General features: G+C 38.9%; 1 protein-coding gene and 1 pseudogene across 1 annotated transcript in view; both read right to left on the minus strand.

Annotated features, from left to right (window-relative positions):
- The window catches only part of CFAP54 (cilia and flagella associated protein 54), a 310,172-nt gene that overhangs the window by 155,857 nt on the left and 133,455 nt on the right, over nt 1-20,860 (minus strand). The window contains exons 33-38 of the mRNA XM_030856338.2: nt 12,855-13,085; nt 10,967-11,109; nt 9,221-9,402; nt 7,394-7,621; nt 2,405-2,625; nt 2,170-2,305 (exon numbers count right to left, since the gene is read on the minus strand). Coding sequence (XP_030712198.2) covers nt 2,170-2,305; nt 2,405-2,625; nt 7,394-7,621; nt 9,221-9,402; nt 10,967-11,109; nt 12,855-13,085 — 1,141 coding nt within the window. The remainder of the gene's footprint in view (nt 1-2,169; nt 2,306-2,404; nt 2,626-7,393; nt 7,622-9,220; nt 9,403-10,966; nt 11,110-12,854; nt 13,086-20,860) is intronic.
- Nucleotides 3,688-4,193, minus strand: LOC132597973 (translationally-controlled tumor protein-like; annotated as a pseudogene).

Raw genomic sequence — 20,860 nt, forward strand, 5'->3', positions numbered from 1 at the left:
AGCAAGGAAAACAGTTAGGAAGTCATTGCATTAATCCAAGCAAACACAGCAGTAGCCTGGATGAGAGCAGCAGTGGTGGAGGCAGCGAGACGTGGTCAGATTCTGAATCTATTTTGAAGGGAGAGGATTTGGTAACAAACCTGACGTGGGGTGTAAAAGCAAGAGAGGAGTCAAGGATGCTCTCCAACGTGTCTGGCCTGAGCAGCTAGGAGGATGAGGTTTGCATCAACTGATGTGGGCAAGACGTGGCAGAACAGGTTTGCTTGACATGTGCCAAATTCGAGAAGAGTCTTAAACATCTAAGAGATGATGCTGATAAGGCAATGTGATGGGTTTTTGATGAGTCAGTTTAGTTAGGCTATACTATGAGGATGATGGGAAGGGAAGCATCCATTGTGTAGTGTATACACACTTCATCCTAGTTATTCAATCAAACACTAATCTAGGTGCTGCTGTGAGGGTATTTTTCAGATACTAATTAAAGTCCCTAATAAACTGGCTTTAAGCTAGGGAGATTATCGTAGGTGGGCCTGACCTAATCAGGTGAGTCCTTGACATGCTGGAAGTCTTCAGACTCCAAACTCCAAACAGCATCCAGGTCTACAGCTGCTCTCTCCTCACTGGATCCTCCCTCACTGACTGCCTATGGAGAACAGCTTCTGGCCACACCTGTAGGGTTCCTTCCTTTTCATGATCCCAACTGCCTACCCAATGGATTTTGAACTTGCTTAGTGAGCCCCCATGATCATATAAGCCAACTCCTTTTAACGAATCTTGATAGGTAGATAGATAGATAGATCAACAGACAGTTAATTCTAACTAGTTTTGCTTCTCTGACTGAACCCTGACTGATACAGGCAGTCAGATATGTCAACACAGAATTCACGAGAAAGGTCTAGCCTGGAGATGTAATTTTGACCCACAGATTGAATTAACTCTCCAAGGGAGAGTGTGCGGATAGAGAAGACAGGAGGACCAAGAACAGAGTGTTGGGCTACACGAACACTGAGACATTGCGGAGGAGAGGAGAAGGAGGAAGAGGCAACAAAGAAGACTCAGAAGGAGCAGCCTCTCCTTTGTCCCCTCCCCCTCCTCTGCTACACTGCAGCATGCGGGCCGTCTTCCTGTACCATCTCAGGGCCTTTGCCCTTGTTCTACCCTTGGGCTGGAATGCTCTTTCCCAGCATATGGCCGGCCCCTTCCCACTAAATGTTTCCATCTCCAAGGGCCTTCCTGATCCCCTTGGCTCAACTTTCTACCCCCCACCCCAGCCTATCTCTATCCCACTGACCTATTTTATTTTCCTCAGAGAATTTATGATGGTCGTAGATCTTTTTATCTGTTTACATGCTTATTAACTGGCCCTACTTCCACCCCCTCTGACACTAAACTCCATAAAGCGAGAACTCAAACTGTATTCTCTCTACATAGACTATGCCAAGGCGATAAGGAACCTTTGTGAAAAGGAGAAAATGGAGTCCTCGCTGGGTGGCTGCAACCCACCACATGGACTGGTGTGTGGGGCACGGACTGAATCCAGGACCCCCAACATATGCCAGGAGCCCTCAGGCAGGACACACACTGGACATCTGAATGCAATGGCTCTAATCTTAGGGAGTCAATACATATTTAGTAAGTTAATAAATGAGAGAATTTACATGCCTCTTCCCTCCCCCTACCTAACTTAAAGCTGCACCATGATGCTCATGGGCCTTAGGCACTTTTGCCTTCATGGGCCCACTGCTCCATCAAAAAATATTAAAAATTATATTGTATGGCTCCTTTGGTATAAACATAAATAGATGAATTGTAAAAACTGAAACATTTTCTTTGACCTAAAAGTTACTTTTTTCTTCTTATTTTAAAAGAAATTAAAACATTTAGTGGCTCCTAGAAAGGTACTGTGGCTCTAGACACTGTTCCCACTATGCCTACTGGGTAAATCAGCCCTGACTGGCCTGAATATAAGCTCCCGTGTACCAGGACTTTATTTTTGTTTTCCCTGCATCCGGAAAATACTGGCACCGAGCAACTCTCAACAATGTTTTGCTGATTTGAATGATAAATGCCTAAGTGAAAATAGGAACATTTATCTGATTCCCAAATCTTGCTATTTACATGTGTACTAATAAGAAATCACCACTGCATGAATAACAGAGCCAAACTTACCTTCTGTTCATATTCAGCCTCATATCTTACGCAAGGCTGTTGGGTAATATCTGGGCCCTTGCACTTGGATATTCGTAGAAGAAGCTGGCGCTGTGCGTACACCAGGAGTGGCGTCACTTGCTCTGTATATCTCTCACTAGACAATGGTAAAAATATATTAAAAACAAACATTAGTAAAGAAACACTCTTCTCAGTGAAGTCTGCCCCTGTTAGCTGCCCTTACAGCGGTACCTACTGCGAAACTGTATTGAACTGAATGGCGAGTGATACAAGTGTTTCCCATTTTTCTACTTGATATACAAGTTCCAGAGATTTTAATACAAAGTCGTGGATCCATTTCAAATCAACCACATTGACATCATCCAGAGGATGCTCAAAGGTAAGGCTAGAACCACCGTTATCATTTTTGATATCTCCATAGCAACTTGGAACACTGAACTCTCCTTCTTCAACAGTCTGCAAGTAGCACATGGAAAAAAATTGTGTAATTTCAGATTTTACTACATGTTTTTTCTGAACACTGAATGTACAGCTAAAAATATAACATGGAAAAGAACTGAACAGAAAATAAATTTAATATTTTTATTATGCAAATCAAAGCTTGATGACACCATCCAACAGCACTTCTGCAATGACGGAAACGTGCTTCATCTGTGCGGTTCCATACAGAAGCCGCTAAGCACATGTGGAAGCTGAGCTGTTGAAGTATGACTAGTGCAACTAGATTTTTAAGTTTATTTAATTTTAATCATTTAAGCCTAAATGTAAATAGCACGTAAGCCTAGTCATTACTATACTTGCTGGTACATAGTCACTATTTAAGTAAGGATAGTAAACCAATAAATAAGGTAAAGTTTTGAGGAAAAACAGGTTATAGTATACACAAATAATTAAATTTCCCTAATACACTGGTTACATTCAGCTGTAGAATAATATGTCCAATTCCCCAATGCAAAAGGTCAAACTTACGGAGAAGAAAATCTTCCAGAAGACCCTCTTTTTGCCTAAGTTAGAGGTACTCTGTAACTGTTGTGTTCATTTCCTCTAAGTCCCTGACGCATTTGTGTAAACCCTTAGAAATTTCTGAGGCAAAGCAAAGCCTGTTAGATCCACCTACTGGCCAGACTATAGCCCAATAAACAGTACCTCAAGTCTAGCCCCTCCCTCCCATAGGATTCACAGTCCTTGAATTTGGAAGAGATCTTGAAAGTCATCTGGCTGTGAAATGCCATATGCGTACCTGAAGTCAGGCTATGAAGATGTGGATAAGAGGTGTGACATACATGACCTACGTGACTTTGCCTCCTTAGCACAGTGCCTGGCACCCGGGACATGCTCAATAAAAGACAGATGTCATTTTATTGATGTTATGAGCTCCGTCCCTGTCATCTAATAATCAAAAGTCAAGGAGCTCAAGATGACATCAGTCCCATTTGTCTAAGTCCTCATGCCGTGTGGATGAAAAGCGGCAGCCAGTTATGATGACAGGTGATCGATCCAAAGTTATTGCCAAATTTGTTAACATTTCTCCATTTCTAAGCCATCCATAAAGAAAACCACAAATGGGGTCATACCATCCTCACAGGAGTCCAGCAGGGCAACCACACTATCTAGATTCATATTTTCACCAATAAAAAACTGGTAGTTTTTTAAATTAGTAAGGAAGTGCTTGATTTATTCTGTAGCCTCTGTCATAAAAGGTTTTACTCTTTCTGGTTTCTGTTCTTCAAGTCTGCCTCTGATTGATTTCATGCAAACTCTAATTTACTTCTTACAGCCCTCTTTTCTAAAACTGATTTTCTTCAAGCAATGGTTCATGACAATATCAACACCAGTGATTACTGTGCTTTCAGTACCTTCACCTAGGGTACTGAAAGCACTGTACAGCAGAGTACATTTCCATCAATGTTATCCTCTGTCCTACTGACCATCTTCCCTTCCACCTCCAGGCACAGCCCGCTCTCGATCTCCAGGAACTTATAAATGTCAGGGAATATCTCATGATGGCTGATGAGGTCCTGGTAAATAATTGTGATGGCAGCTGGAGAGAGATGACAGCTGCCCTGGCTTAGCAGGTGCCCAGAGCTCAGAGTGAGCATGGTGAAACCAGAGGGGGAGGGAGAGCAGGTGGAAAAAGTGATATCGAATTCTGTAAATACTTTTCTGTATCTATTTCAATGGCCATGTGATTTTTCTCCTGTATCCTGTTAATATGGTGAATTACACTGATTGATTTTCAAATGGTAACCTTACATTTCTGGGATTAACCCCCCCTTGATCATCATTTGTATATATTATATATATAATTTGCATATTTTATATCTTACTGGGATTGATTTGCTAACACTTCATTAAGGAGTTTTGTGTCTATGTTCATGAGTAATATTGAGTCATACTTTTCTTTTTGACATATCTGTCAGGGTTAAGCTGACCTCACTTCTAAAAAAAAATGGTATATGATTTATTATTTCTTCCTTGTGTGTTTGCTAGAATGCTGCAGGGAAATATTCTGGGTCTAGAGTTTTATGTCAAGGTTTCTGATTATGAGTTCAATTTCTTTAATATATTTGGGTAATTCATTTTTTCTATCACTTCTTGTGTCAGATTTGTTAAGTTGTACTTTCTAATAGACACATCCATTTCATCTAAGTTATCAAATTCATTAGTAAAAATTGGTCATGACATTCCCTTATTTTTCTTTTAATATATATAGGAACTGTAGCTATATCCCTCTTTCATTACTAGTATTAGTAATCTGTGATTTTCTCACTTCCGTTCTTCATCAGTATTCCTAAGAGTCTGCCAATTTTAATAATACTTTCAAAAGATTAATTTACTGACTTTATTTTCTGGGTTGTTTTATATCTAATTTATTTCTGCTCTTACCATTTCCTTCATTTCTTCTTATTTCTATTATTCTTTTTACTTTCTTTGGGTCTAATTTACTCTTCTTTTTCTAGCTCCCATAGATGAACACTTAAATGATTGATTTATATCTTTTATTTACTAAACATTTAAAGCCATAAAGTTTCTGTTAAGCACTGGCTTATTTACATCCCACAAATTCTGATATGCTATTATCAGTTGAAATACTTTTTAAATTTCCCTTGTGTTTTCTTCTTTGACCCATGGATTATTTAGAACTGTGTTATTTAATTTCCAGATATTTGGAGATTTTTCTTCCTACATTATATTAATCTGTTTATAATGTAGCAGTTAGAAAACACACTCTTTCAGATTTCAGTCTTTTAAATTTTATTAGGACTTATTTTATGACTCTGCATATGATACATCTTGGTGAACACACCATGTGCCTTGTGCTCTGTTTCCAACCAATCTTAATTTGTACTGCACGTCACTTCTGACACTAACTACCCCAGTGTCAGGGTCAGACTCCACAGTTTAAGGGCTCAGTGCTCACTGGAGATGCCAGCCACAAGTCTCAGGGTCACTCGCACTTCTGACTGACGAGCTATAAGTTTGGGTTCAATCATTTCCTAGAATGACTCAAAATTCACTGATACAGTTTTCTTATAAAGGATACAACTCAGGAACAGCCAAAAGGAAGAGGTGCATAGACGTAGGTCTGGAAGGGTCCAAGATGAGGAGATTCTGTGCCCTCTCTCTATGGAGTCAGGGCCTGATACCCATCCGACACCAATGTGTCCACCAAACAGGAAGCTCTTCAAGCTTTGGGTGTCCAGAGTGTATTCTGAATCTCTGTTATTTGGTGCATACACATTTATGATTAGTATGTCTTCCTGATTAATTGAGCTTCTTCTCATTAGGAAATGTCCCTCTTTCTCTCTCAAAATACTTCTTGATATGAAGACTATTTTATCTAATATTAATATAGCCTCACCAGCTTTTTTTGTTTACTATTTTCGTATTTTAGGCTATTTTCTTTCACTGTTTTATTTTCAATCTGTTTCTTTATACCCAGAAGTGCTTTTTTTTTTTTATAAATTTATTTATTTATTTTTGGTTGCATTGGGTCTTTGTTGCTGTGCACGGGCTTTCTCTAGTTGTGGCGAGTGGGGGCTACTCTTCATTGCAGTGTGAGGGCTTCTCATTGTGGTGGCTTCTCTTGTTGCAGAGCACAGGCCCTAGATGAGTGGATTTCAGTAGTTATGGCATGTGGGCTCAATTGTGGCTTGCAGGCTCTAGAGAGCAGGCTCAGTAGTTGTGATGCACGGGCTTAGTTGCTCGACGGCATGTGGGATCTTCCCAGACCAGGGCTCGAACCCATGTCCTCTGCATTGGCAGGCAGATTCTTAACCACCGCGCCACCAGGCAAGTCCCAGAAGTGCTTCTATTATGGACAAGTACACGTCCTTCTCTTTTATCCAGTCAGACAATCTCTGTCTTTTAATTAGGGTATTTAATCCACTTATAGTAATATAGTTATAGATATAATTGGGTTAGATTATTTGTTATTTGTTTTCTGTTTGTCCCATGTGTCTGTGTTCCTCTTTTCCTGCCTTCTTTAATTGACTATTATTTAGTTTTCCACTTTACTTTTAGCTTCCATTTGGCATTTTAGCTATATCTCTTTTTTGGTAGTTATTCTGGGGATTATTAAATGCATACTTAACTTATCACATTCCACTTGAGAGTTAATATTGTACCACTTTAAATAAAGTTTAAAAACTTAAGACAGTTTAGTTTTATTTGCCCTCCCAGTTTTTTGTGCTATTGTTCATATATTTTACATCTGAAAATGTTATAAACCCCACGGCTCAAAGTTTTTATGTGTTTATTAATTTTCAATGTGTTTGGGGTGTATGATGTTTGCATTTTTTTCAATTTTATTTTCATGCTTTAAACCACAGTGTGCTAGATTTGAGATGGCTGTAAATTCTACCACGTCTAGTGTAACAAAACATGGACAGATAAAGCAGTGAAATAAATATCAACCAACAAGCTACATGATCTGTCTTAGGGTCTGTTTCTTTCTCTATCAAAAAGATTGCTATGAGGATTAAATGCATTTAGATTAGTTTATGTAGAAGCTGGAGCTCAGTAAATGTTACTTTCTGTTCCATTTAAGAAACTGAATTTTCAGGCAGATATTTTTAATTAACATCAATGTACTGCAATATACTGGGAACCAAATGACAATGAGAAACAAATGAAATACAGACAAACTAAATAACTCAAGCTGCATGGTACAAAGAATTTGTTAATTAACCTACAATAAAAAGAATTACCCAAATACTCTTACCTTAACAGAACTGATATTTGGTAGTTCTATTAACATGTCAATAAGTAATTCTGCCCCCAAATAGAATGGTAAAACAGAAATAAAGAGGAAACTGTCCTGGCTAATAGGAAATGTTTCATACAGATCCACTGCTTGTTTATGAAGTATTTGTAGCTCCTGAGTAAAGTTCCAAAGAGCCCGACAGCAGTTCTGAAGCAGAGTCCAATAGCCGCCACGATGAGCGAGAACCTAAGACAAACACAACATTCAAAAGATGCCGAAGTTCCCAAAGTTATGGATCTCTGAACAACTTCCTCTTCCTGCAAATATTCTACATCAATAGTAAGAGTAACTAACACCATTTGTTATATACTACTTACATGTGCTAGACACTCTGGTAAGACATTTATATGCATTATCTCAGTTCATTCTAATGACAACTCCTATGAAGTAGGTATGCACTAGTATTCTCCTCAATTTACAGATGAGGAATTGGAGGCATGGGGCTAAACTGCCCAAGGTTATGAGTCTACTAAGTGATGAGCTAGGATTTGCACACCAGCAGTCTGACTCCAGCACGCCCACTGTTCTAGGTGCTGGGAATGTCACAGCGAGCAAGGGAAACTGGGCCTGCCCTCGTGAGGCTTCAGTCTATTAGGAGAGACCGATACCAAATAAGCAGACAAATAAAAATACAACTTCAGGGAATGATAAGTGTTGTAAAGGCAAATAAAGCAGAAATGACTCAGAACGTGATGAGGGTGAGAGGACAGGTCCTTTTATACAGGGTGGTCAGGAGAGAAGTTCTCTGTGAGGTGAAGTATGAGCAGAGCCCTGAATGTTGAGTTGAACAAGTCATGTGAAGGTGGGGGTGGGAGTGTTGGGAGAAGAACATTCGGGGCTGAGGGAACAGCAGGTGCAAAGGATGGAGGGTGAACCTGAGGGCTGAGGAGGGAGCAAGCTTAGTGCTTTCAGAACCCCAGAGGGGAGAGTGGACTGCACAAGAGCAAGAGGAGTGAGTCCTGAGAAGTGAGCAGAACCCAGACCTTCTAGGGCCCTGAAGCTGGTACAAAGGAGCAGAGGATGCAATGCTCATGGTCAAGGCAGGTGATGTGGGTTTACTTTACATTTTTATAAGGTCACTCTCTCTACTTCACGAAGAAAGTGGGCACTTAAGTATTCCTTTCTCATCTAGAAAGAATAAATTTCTTCTCATCTCTTGAGAAGTTTGAAGTACATCCCCTTCTTGCTATGAGAAAAAGGAAACAAATTTCTTTGTAGATAATGATTCCAATTCTGAGTTTAATATTCTATCATATAATATTTAACAAGAAAAAGACAAAAGCATTTGACAGAAGACACAGGTAGCCTGGAGAAGCAGGAGGTCAGGGGGGAAGGGACAGGGCTTCCCCGTGGCCTAGAAAGATCTTCCCCTGTGCTAGAGGGGAGAAAGGAGTCTATGGTGCCCAGGAGGGATCAAGAGCCCGAAGAAGAACCCCTGGTGTCACTGGAGAAGCCCATGTCCCAAGTGTGGCTAGAAAGCAGCAGAGGGGTGTCTGAATATTCATGGAGACTTTGTAGACAAGGACAAAGGCCACCTCAGCTCTGGGTGGATGTATGACTATGACTAAAGGGGCTTTCCCTCCTCCCTCACAACTTGACCAAATGTGAGACCTCAGTCCCATGGCAGGCAAGCCTTACAGATGACTGACATAAAATCCAGCAAATTTAATCTCACCGATGAAACTAAAATTATGTATATTAAGTAAATAAATGTATCATACATGCCCAAATTCATGGGCTGAGATTTACGTCCACTACATTAACAAATAAGAATGACCACCTTACCATTGCTCTCCTGCAATATAAAAAGATTTTCATAAAATGATCCAAGAGACCCACATTTGCTGAGTGATCCTTTTCTTTACCACTGAGACCTGATTGAGAGTCTGATTCATAACCTGTTTGTGTCTTGGAAACATTTTCATCACTCATTGTGGAATTAAGAAATGCCGAAAATTCTTCTCCATCTACAGTACAAATATAAAGTATATTATTATTGAAAAGAGAGTTAAGTTCCAGGAAACACAACAGGTGACTAGCATCAAATGAATAATTCAGATAACAAGCGCTACATAAATTTGAAGAAAGGACAGAATTATCATGGATATGCTGAACCCGGGAAAGTTTCCAGAGAAGGAGGCTTTTAGATTAGGTCTTAAAGGGTGATCATGATTTAGCTACGTGGGAAGAATATAGAGAACATTCCAGGCAAGGGTGATGGCCAAGGGAATGATGCAGAGGCAGGAATGTCATGCTTTGGGGGAGAAGAATGACAGGATCCCACTGTTCCTTAATTTCCCCGCAAACAGGCCATTCCCTGGACACACACGCCGGAAGGTGAGGAGTATCCCCTGGTGTTAGGCAGTGCAGCAACCCTGATCACTCGTTCTCCCGCTGCTGTGCTATAAAAACACAGAGGATTTCTCCTGCCACAAACATTCCCTTACTAGAACTCTGCATTAAATAATAAGTCTCAATAGCAGAATATTTTATTGCCAATTTCATGGGAGGTCTTAGGGAGCTACTTTAAAAAAAACTCAAGAAGCTATATATACTGTAATGTACATACAAAACATGGACTCTTTCTATGTCCACGGAATTTACTTTCAAATACTTTAATAGTCCTGGTATGACATGCAGGTACCAGTTAAACTTAAACTATACCCTAGAAGAAATTAAAAAGCACGTTAAGTACCTCAAATCTGAATCAACCCCCCTGGGGCAGTTAACCAGCATATGAAATATCCTGTTCAGCAATAAGCCATATAGGATTTAAAATGCCATTTCTGAAAATCTATATAAGAGGGTTTGTACTAGCATAAAGATATTAGAAATAAATTTTTATTTGTGAAATGAGTGGTATTCAAGATAGGTGATTGTTTAGAAATAGTGTCATCAGTGCAACACCCAGAGAGCCCTGTTCACCTACATCTCTCCACGTCCTGGAGGCCCCAGTCACCTGACCAGAAGACAATATTGGTTGGTCCTGCCATGAGGGTATTACTGCCTTCATCTTGGAGAGAGCTTTCACGGAAGGTGATAATTACAGCTCCTAAGGCAAGAGCGGACTGCCCTGAGTACAAAATCGGAACGATGAAACAGCTGCATGATGTTTTCATGCCTGCTTGCATCAGTATGTTTGGTGGAATTTGTTCTGAAACTTACTTCCACTAAAACATAAAACCTGATGGCAAGTCTTCACTTACCTTGACCACTGGAGGCTACCAATATTTTTTAAAAGAACATTATATTTGCTGAATGGCCAAATTGATTTAGGGGAGAATCCTACATAAATATTTCCAAATATATATGATGATGCCACAAAAATGTAGAAATTTTTTTAAAAATAGAATAAGAATCTCCTACAAAATATCACAACTCAACTAAATTCCTAAGTCATTGGAAAATGATGTGTGTAGCTCTGTGTCTATGGGGGGGTGTACGTGTCAGGGTATGTGTGTATGTATGTGTTGCATTTGTGAATAAAAAAATCTAAAGACAATTGGATAGCATAGAACATATTTATTTTACCTGATGGTAAGAGAGCCTTTCTTCTTTTAGCTGTAAGAAGGAAATCAAGCATCGCTTTATAGTTTTCTAGAGTCAATTTTCCTGTTGGTAATACTGTTCCTGAATTATACAGTGAGAACATATTAGGATCAAATGACCGGAAACTGCAAAGGGGAAAAAAACTCATTAAAAGAACAATATAAGCAAAATTGAATTAATTCTGTCAAATACCAAATAAATAAATACATGTTTTAATAAAATGGAATTTAGCACCAAGTTACCCTGATACAAATTCGGTCACTGTCTAATTTTTGTGCCGCCAAGTAATCATACATGAACGGCCGTGTGTGACTGGCAGGTCGGAGAAGAAGAGCTCTCGGTGTCCAGGGGACAGTGAGGAAGTCCATCTGATCTGAACTGTTTTCCCTTTCACAGCCTCAAGAATGGGTCACTTTGCCAAAAGCCTTTCCTGTTAGTCAAGCAATCTAACTGCTTCTTAAATGCTAACCTGGTCTAGCCCACATAGACCAGAATTTTACTTTAAACAAAATTCTGGAGAAATAGAAACTGGATCAAGTTCATTGTGGGTTTCAACCTGCATATTGTTCACTGGATTACTGAAATAAATACCCTCTTAATTCATATCCCTGTCACCATTCTTTCCCTCCTCCAATCCATTTGATATGCTGCTGTCAGAGAAAGTGCCTATCATAGACCTGCTTTAAAAAAAAAAACAACTTAATAATCTTCCACTGTATATAAATTAAAGTTAAGATTTAATAGACTGTTAAGACGCTCCATGATCTGGTACTGATCTACTTTTCTAATCACTTCTCACCACTCCCTTTCACATGCCCTAGATTCTGGTCAGACCCCTGGGGGTTCCCATCCTGTGTTTCCTACCTGGGCTCTTGACTCATTCTTCCACCTATCCGAAATGCCTATTTCCCTACCTGCACATTTCTAAATCTTGCCTGTCCATCAGGACCCAAGGCAAGTGGCTTCTCCCCGTGAAACCTTTCCTGTTAGTCTCATCAGGAGAAAGCCTCCTCCCAAGGAACAAAGACTTTATGTGCACTTCACGTTTTACCATTATTTACAATTATTCGTGAACATTTGTGAGCCACACTACCAGACTCCAACTTGTATATACTGCTCACCTTTGAATGCCCAGGTACTTAACTCAGCACCTGGTATCTAATAGGTGCTCAACAAGGGTTTTTTTTGGCCACGCTGTGCACTTGCAGGATCTTAGTTCCCCGAACCAGGGATTGAAACCCAGACCCACGGCAGTGAAAGCTCAGAGTCCTAACCACTGGACCGCCAGGGAATTCCCTCAATGAGTTTTTTTTCTGTTGTTCTTGTGTTTTTAAAGAAAGACTCTGGTTACATAGAGTTACTCTGGTTACGTGGTATTCCATATTACGTATTTATGTTCTTTTTTTTATCTCCTATAAACAACACTTTAGCCAAAGACAATCAACAAGAACTGGAAAATGTCTTTGGAATTAATGACAGAAAGTTTACATTGTATGAGAAAATACAACCTGTGTTTATACAGGCTTAAAATATACCTCTAAATGAAACAGAGATTTGCCTAATGACTACTAATATAATTTCTGTACAATTAATATTAAACTTCTCTTGGAAAATTCACTTTCCCCTTTCACTGAAAGCTATATTGACTAATATATTCAAAATATATGCAAATTAGTACTTCATAAGCACTTCAGCACTCATTTGGGAAAGATTCTGAGATAAGAAGTTTAAAAATATACCAAAGGTCAGTACAGACTGAAGCACTTTGTAAACCTCTTTAAGTTATCATCAGCATTGGAGCCCTGCTCATAGAAATACAAGCCATGTTCTTGACACTAAAGAAGTATTATTCATTGATAATATACTCTACCTGACCATTACCAATGACGAACCGAATTTCATCTTTGCATGTTCCCCTAGCTCTGTTAAAAGCAGGTTGAAGTGTGCGCTTGCCAGATACAGGTTCATCTGAGCTTTCCAGGGCATCTCCTCAAGAAATATTTGATGAAACCTCTTCTTTTTAACATAATTTAATATTAAAGGATTCAAGTTATCTACCAGGAATCGATGTGCTACTTTTCGAACATCAGCTCTCTTATTTCTGCAGAGGGAGAAGGAAGTTTTGAAATTATACAAACTTCCAGACATTTAACAAAGAAGAATGATTCCAATTTGTACAAAATACATCAAGAAGTCACCTGACTGCCCTTATGCAAATGTTTCTGGTTTATCTGTCATTTCCTTAGCGCTAAAAACGTGAACTAGGACAGTGAAGCACACACAAGGATAAACACTAGGGATGAAGACACTATGAATTGCCTTCAATTCTCTCTGATGTCTGTGTGCTAGGCTCAAACCAAACAGCGCTTTTCTTTTCCATCACCAAAAGGCCACTGAGATTAGACAACTAAATTATAACATTATAATGTTCACATTCATCAACTAACTTCAATATTAAACAAGAAAATCATTTCTCTGTTCTGTTCCTTAAGGGAAAAAAACAATGGAGCCAAATTTTTTCTAACATTAGCTAGCCTACAGAGGAAATAAAACAGTCAACTATACAGCTATACGTGAAATAACTTCATACATCCTATATGCAGTGTGCTCTGGAAAAAACTAATATCTCAAAATTTAGCTAATAGTTTAGGTTTTAAGTATAACATATATTCAATTTGTTTCAAATTATTCCTATCAAAATCTCAAAGTAGCCCACTTAATTTTTTTTTTTTTTTTTTTTTTTTTTTGCGGTATGCAGGCCTCTCACTGCTGTGGCCTCTCCCGTTGCGGAGCACAGGCTCCGGACGCGCAGGCTCAGCGGCCATGGCTCACAGGCCCAGCCGCTCCGCGGCATGCGGGATCCTCCCGGACCGGGGCACGAACCCGTGTCCCCTGCATCGGCAGGCGGACTCTCAACCACTGCGCCACCAGGGAAGCCCAGCCCACCTAATTTTATAGTTACATAGTTGTTTAAATGACATGCCTACTTCTTCAAAATACTTTATCTTTTTTTTTTTAACCCTTGACAATGTTGCTGCCTCATTGGTCTGTGCCATTCTACCTGATTTATATTGGAGAAGGGGAAAAAATGATCTCAACTGGTAAGTTAAAGTATCTTGCTCACTTTAATAGACAACATGTCTGCATCTGAATCAATACAACACACACACACACACACACACACACGGAAGAAAAGGAAAGAGGGATGGATGGAAGGGAGATAGACGTTGTTGCATGAAAAAAACAGATATTCTGAAGAACAAAGGAAGGAAGGAAACTACTTTTTTTTTTTTTTTTTGGTACGCGGGCCTCTCACTGTTGTGGCCTCTCCCGTTGCGGAGCACAGGCTCCGGACGCGCAGGCTCAGCAGCCATGGCTCACGCGCCTAGCCGCTCCGCGGCATGTGGGATCTTCCCGGACTGGGGCACGAACCCACGTCCCCTGCATTGGCAGGCGGATTCTCAACCACTGAGCCACCAGGGAAGCCCGGAAACTACTTTTTGATATGTAGTGTTGACATTATCATTCAGTGCTAAATATTTTGTATTTTGTTCATGACTTCCTTTTAATCCAACGTTTTTTGAGCTTTTTGCTGTTGTTTGGTTGTCTTAAGTAATGTTTTTTGGTTTCCAAACAAATGGAAATGTTTTAAATAACTCTACCTTAAAAATTAAAAATACAATTTCCAAAATAAAAATCAATCTTATTCCTGTGTGAAGAGGTCAAGTCACCTCAAAAGGCCAAGGAGAGTGACAGGACTACCTGCATCTTCCCCGCCACAGAGGGTGAGATCATACAGGGAGATACTTCTCACTTTGGCGTTAGGATCATTTTGAGCTGGAGGTAAATGAGAATGAACAGATGCAGAAAGATGCCTTCTTGGAGGTTCCCTTATCTGATAGAAAATAGAAACTTCTGAAAAATGAAGAATGCCATAAATCTCCTCTCCTGGGAAATTTTATGGCCATGAAGAGTGAAAATCAGCGTCAAGATGGACCTGCCCAAACAAGTCTTACTCCAATAGTTTCTCTCATATTTCTACCAGAGTTTGCTGCCCTTGAAAGCCTAAACCCCTTTTCCTTGTTTTGTCACTTTACTATAAATTTGTTGTTCTTTTGTTAAGATGCCGTAGAAGCCCAAGTCCTAACTACCCTTTTGAGTAACTCATCACTGAGTTCTCCCATGCATATGCAAACATTAATAAACTCCTGTTTGTTTTTCTCTTGTTAATCTGTCTTTTGTCAGTCTAATATTACAGAGTCCCAGCCAGGGAACTCAGGAGGGTAGAAGGAAAAATAATTTTTTCCTTGCCTAAAATCTCAATGAAGCTGTTAAAAAAAAAAAAAAAAAGCTGGGAAGTAATAAGAATAAAAGCAAAAATTAAGGGCAAGGAAAATAAACACAATAAAGAAGACTTACAAAGACAAAATTTGGCTCTTTGAAAAAATGGGGAAAAAACAGACAAACCTCTGGCAAGATAAATCTCAAAAATATGAGAGAAGACAAAAATTAATGAAGTTAGGAATGAAATACAGGGTGTAACTGTAGATATAGCAGAGATTCAAAAGATAACATGAGAATATAATAACGTTTTATGAATATATTTGAAAATTTAGATAAAATGGATAATTTCCTAGAAAATAGAATTCATCAAAAGGAACTCAAAAAAAAAAAATCACACGGTCTTCCCTAGTGGCTCAGTGCTTGAGAGTCCGCCTGTCGATGCAGGGGACACGGGTTCGTGCCCCGGTGTGGGAAGATCCCACATGCCGTGGAGCGGCTGGGCCCGTGAGCCATGGCTGCTGAGCCTGCACGTCCGGAGCCTGTGCTCCGCAGCGGGAGAGGCCACAACAGTGAGAGGCCCGCGTACCCCCCCCCAAAAAAAAAATCACAGATTCAGAGTGGCTATTAATCTTAAAGAAGTTGAATCAGTAGGTAAAAAATGAATGTATGTGTGCAGACATAGTATGTTATAATAAAAATACATATTTGGTCTTTGTCCTTTGTTCCAGGTATAGAGCTCCTAAAACTTGGAGTTTCCTGAGTGATAGGAGTTTCTTGTTATTCATGATGGAACACACCTGAGTCTAGTAAGGTGCTAGACTCAGGTGCTAGTAAAGTGACTCAGGGTTGGGCCCCTAGAGAGCCTCTGGATAGGGGCTGGTCACCATAAAAATCAAACACATGAATACTAAGTGGAACTCTCAGCCCCAACCCCCAGTCTCCGGGGACAGTGACTGCAGATTGGTTTTTTAAAAAACCTGTGAACAATAAGGTTCAGAGAACTTCCAGGTTGGTGAACATATCCACTTGCTGGGAGAGCGATGCATCACAACTTCACAGGGACAGAGGTTCCTGTGCTCAGGACCCTTCCAGACATTGTCCTATGAGCCCCTTCATCTGGCTGTTCACGTGCATCCCTTATAAACCAGTAAACGTTAAGTAAAATGTTTTTCTGAGTTCTGTGAGCCATTCTAGCAAACTACTGAAACTGAATGGGGTGAGGAGGAATTATGGGGACCCCCTAGTTTGTAGTAGGCTGGGCAGAAATATGGGTAGCCTGGCCATCCCATTTGTGGCCGGCATCTAAAGTGGGGCCAGTCTTGTGGGGCAGGGACCTTCAACTTGTGGGATCTGATGCTGACTCCAGGTAGATACTATCAGAATTGAATTGAATTTTTATGCTATAGCTCTGTAAGATGTTACCATTAGGAGAAACTAGGCAAAGGGTTTTGTATCCTTGGATGTAGAATATCTTTTTGGACAGTTTCCAGTCTTTTTTATCAATGGTTGTTCAGCAGTTAGTTGTAATTTTGGTGTGCTCGTGAGAGGAGGTGAGCCCAAGGTCCTTCCACTCTGCTATCTTGTCCCAACTCCCTGAGAAGTGGTTGGTTTTGGAAGACACATACCGTTGGAGTCAAAAGTGTGAGAAAAAGACACTGTACACGGTTTAACATTTATGTATTAATGTAATTCACTGCATAATCAGATTAAAGGAGAAAAAAATCTTAGTGAAGAAGAAATATTCAACAAGACTGAACACAATTCAGAAGAAAACTTTCAGAAAACAAGAAATAGAAGACAATTTCCTAAATTTGATAGAGTATCTTCCCAAATCCCACATAAATATGCCCAACTGATTTTTTGCAAAGATGCAAAAGCAAATCAGTAGAAGGAGGACAGTCTTTCCAACAAATGGTACTGGAACAGTTGGATATCTGTAAGTAAAAACATAAATCTCAATCCCTTATACAAAAAGTTAATTCAAAATGCATCACAAGTAAATATAAAACATAAAACTTGGGGAAAAAATATATGACCTAGGGCTAAGCAGTGTTCTTAGATTTGACACCAAAAGCACAACCCATTAAAGGAAAAATTGATAAGTCAAACATCATCAAAATTAAAAACTTTTGCTCTGTGAAAGACTGTGAAGAGGATGAAAAGGCAAGCTACACACTGAAAAAAAAAATTTGCAAACCACATGTCCAACAAGGGGCTTGACCTATATCTAGGATATATAAAGATCTCTCAAAATTCAACACAAAAACTAAAAACAAACAGTCCAATTAGAAAATGAGCAAAAGACATGAACAGACACTTCACTAAGAAGATATATAGGTGGCAAGTAAGCACATGAAATGAGGTTCAGTATCATGAGCCTTTACAGAAATGCAAATTAAAGCCATGAGACATCACTAACACCTACTTTAATGACTAAAATAAAAAATAGTAATACCACTACCTGCTAGCCAGCATGAGGAGAAACTGGATCACTCAAACACTGCTGTGGGGATGTGAAAAGTACACCCACTCTGGAAAAAAGTATGGGATTTCTCACAAAGTTAAACATGCACTTACCACACAATCTAGCAACTGCGCTCTTGGCCATTTATTCCAGAGAAATGGAGATTTATGTTCACACAAAACCTGTACATGAATGTTCACAGCAGCATTATTCCTAACAGTCAAAACAATCCAAGCAATCCAAATGGCCTTTAGTGTGTGAGTGGTTAAACAAATTGTGGTATGTCAGTGCCACAGAATACTACTGAACGATAATAAAGTGAACTAGTGATGCACACAACTTGAATGGGTCTCAAAGGAACTGTGCTGAGTGGAAAGAAAAAGCCAATCTCAGAAAGTTACATACTGTGTGATTCCATTTTTATAACATTTTTGAAATTACAAAATTATAGAAATGGAAAACAGATTAGTGGTTGTCAGGGGTTGGGAGGGGGAGAGGAAGGGAGGTGGCTGTGGTTATGAAAAGGTAGCAGGGGGGCTTGGCGGGTAGATCCTTATGATAGAGCTGTTCTGTTTCTACACTACGGTGATAGTCACACAAGTCTATAAATGTGATAAAATTGCATAAGACTAAATACACACACTCATATGATTGCACATAGAATTGCTATAATCTGAATATGGTCAGTAGATTGTATCCATGTCAATTTCCTGTCTGTGCTATTTTTAGTTATGTAATTAATACTAGGAGAAACTGGGTTAAAGGTATACAGGTTTTTTCTGTATTACTTTTTGTAACTGCATGTTACAATTGTACGTACAATTATCTGAAAATAAAAAGTTTTTAAAAGTGCATGTTACAACAAGGATGTCCACAATCACAGACTACATTCAAGATTAAACTTGACATCCCAACCTGTAGGCTAGACAAAGAAGTAAGAGGCTTGAGTGTTAGAATGGATTAAGCGAAACTTTCATTATTTGTTCACAGTATGACCGTCCACACAGAAAATCTGTAACTATGGATAAATTACCAAGTTGTATAGAAGATCGAGTTGTTTATAAATCAATCATATTCATATATAAAAAACAGAAGTATTCAAAAACATAATTTTAGAATACCATTTACACAAATACCAAAAAGCATTCCTTTTATGTAGCTAACAAAAGATAGGTAACAGCTTTATGGAGAATATCATAAAAATTTATTGATAGATATTAAATAGGATCTAAGTATGTGGTCTGTCTACTAATAGAAAGATTCAATGTTGTTTAAAACAATAACTTTTCAAACCAATCCATATATTCAATTCTATCTCCATCAAAATCACAAGTTGTTATTTCTTTTTATTACTCACAGCTATTCCAAACTATTTTGTGGAAGAATATCTAAGACGTGCATGAAGGAAAAGAACATCCTGGAGAGACTTGTCCTATCAAGACAATAAAACTTAATTTAAAACCAAACAAAGTATGATAGTGTGATATTGACTCAGGGATAGACAGAGTAATGGGACAGGAAAAAGATTCCAAAACTACATATAAGACAACTTGCTAAATGACAAAAAGTGACAGTGATGACAGAATAGACTACTCAATAAAGGGAGCTAGTCAATCGGGTATAATGAAACTATAATGAAACTAAAAAAGAGGGGGAGAGGGATTCTTCCTCTCACCATTCATAAAAATTGATTAGAGTTGGATGCAATTCCTAATTGTAAAATCAAACATTTAAATTGATGAAGAAAATACCTTACTACCTCGGAGAAGAATTTCAAAAATGATAAAGAGAAATGTTGATACATTTGACCCAATTAGCAGTTATAGCTTTTGATTTAAAAAAAGATGACTTTCAGGGACTTCCTTGGTGGCACAGTGGTTAAGAAACCGCCTGCCAATGCAGGGGACATAGGTTCAAACCCTGGTCTAGGAAGATCTCTCATGCCGTGGAGCAGACAAGCCCGTGTGCCACAACTACTGAGAGCAGAGCCCACAAGCCACAACTACTGAAGCCCGCATGCCTAGAGTCCGTGCTCTGCAACAAGGGAAGCCACCGCAACGAGAAGCCACACACCACAATGAAGAGTAGCCCTGCTCGCCCAACTAGGGAAAGCCTGCGTGCAGCAACAAAGACCCAATGCAGCCAAAAATAAATAAATAAATAAATAGATGAATGAATGAATAAAAAATAGATGACTTTTAAAATGTAAATGGATGAGCCTCAAACTGGGAAAAGCATTAGTATCCAAACTTCTAAAAATAAATGAGAAAACAAAAGTTGCAAATGCACAAAGGATCTAAACAAGCAGTCTTGAGAACAGAAAAACCCTAGGGTTTTAAAAAAACATGAAAAGCTGCCTAACCTCATTAGTAATCAAAGAAATAGAAATTAAAATAACAAGGAGAGAAAATTTCACAGCTCATAGGTCCACAAAAATTTGAAAATTTGATATTAATATTAAGTGTCAGGGAAGATGCTGACTAAGGGAAACTTGACACAACACTGATGAAAATTTTAAAGCAATTTAGCAATATCTAGAAATGTTAAAATGCCCATATCCTGAGAACTACACTCCTGTGTATTTACCCCAGAAACTCTCACATGTGCATATGGAGATATATATAAGAATGTCCTTTGTAGCACTGTTTACATAATGGAAAGTTGGACTAGACTTGTGTATAATCAACATGAAAAAAATCTCACAAACATAATAGTGAGGAATAAGAGCAAACTGGCAAAAAAATTTGTAAAAATTAATACTGTATGTTATTTTGGGGCATATACATACATAATTGAAGTATAAAGTCACTTATAAGCACGATAAATGCCAAATTTTGGATTGTATTACTTCTGGGATAGAGGGGGACAGAAATGCATCCCAAACGCTTTATATGGTATGCTGCATACTGGGTACATGTTCATTTGTTATATTATTCTCCATATTCATCTAAAATATGTCATAATTTAAATAAAGAAAATGAAGGGATAATCAAACAGAACGTAGGCAAATGCAAACAAAAAGAAGAGTGGTTTAATTAATATTTATATGTTGAAAATTAAGATCAAAATCACTAAACAGGTAAAGGAAAGCATTACATAATGAAGGTAAGGTATATAAAGAATGTATG

Source organism: Globicephala melas, chromosome 10 (genome assembly GCF_963455315.2).
Source record: "Globicephala melas chromosome 10, mGloMel1.2, whole genome shotgun sequence".
In the NCBI taxonomy this organism is placed as follows: domain Eukaryota; kingdom Metazoa; phylum Chordata; class Mammalia; order Artiodactyla; family Delphinidae; genus Globicephala; species Globicephala melas.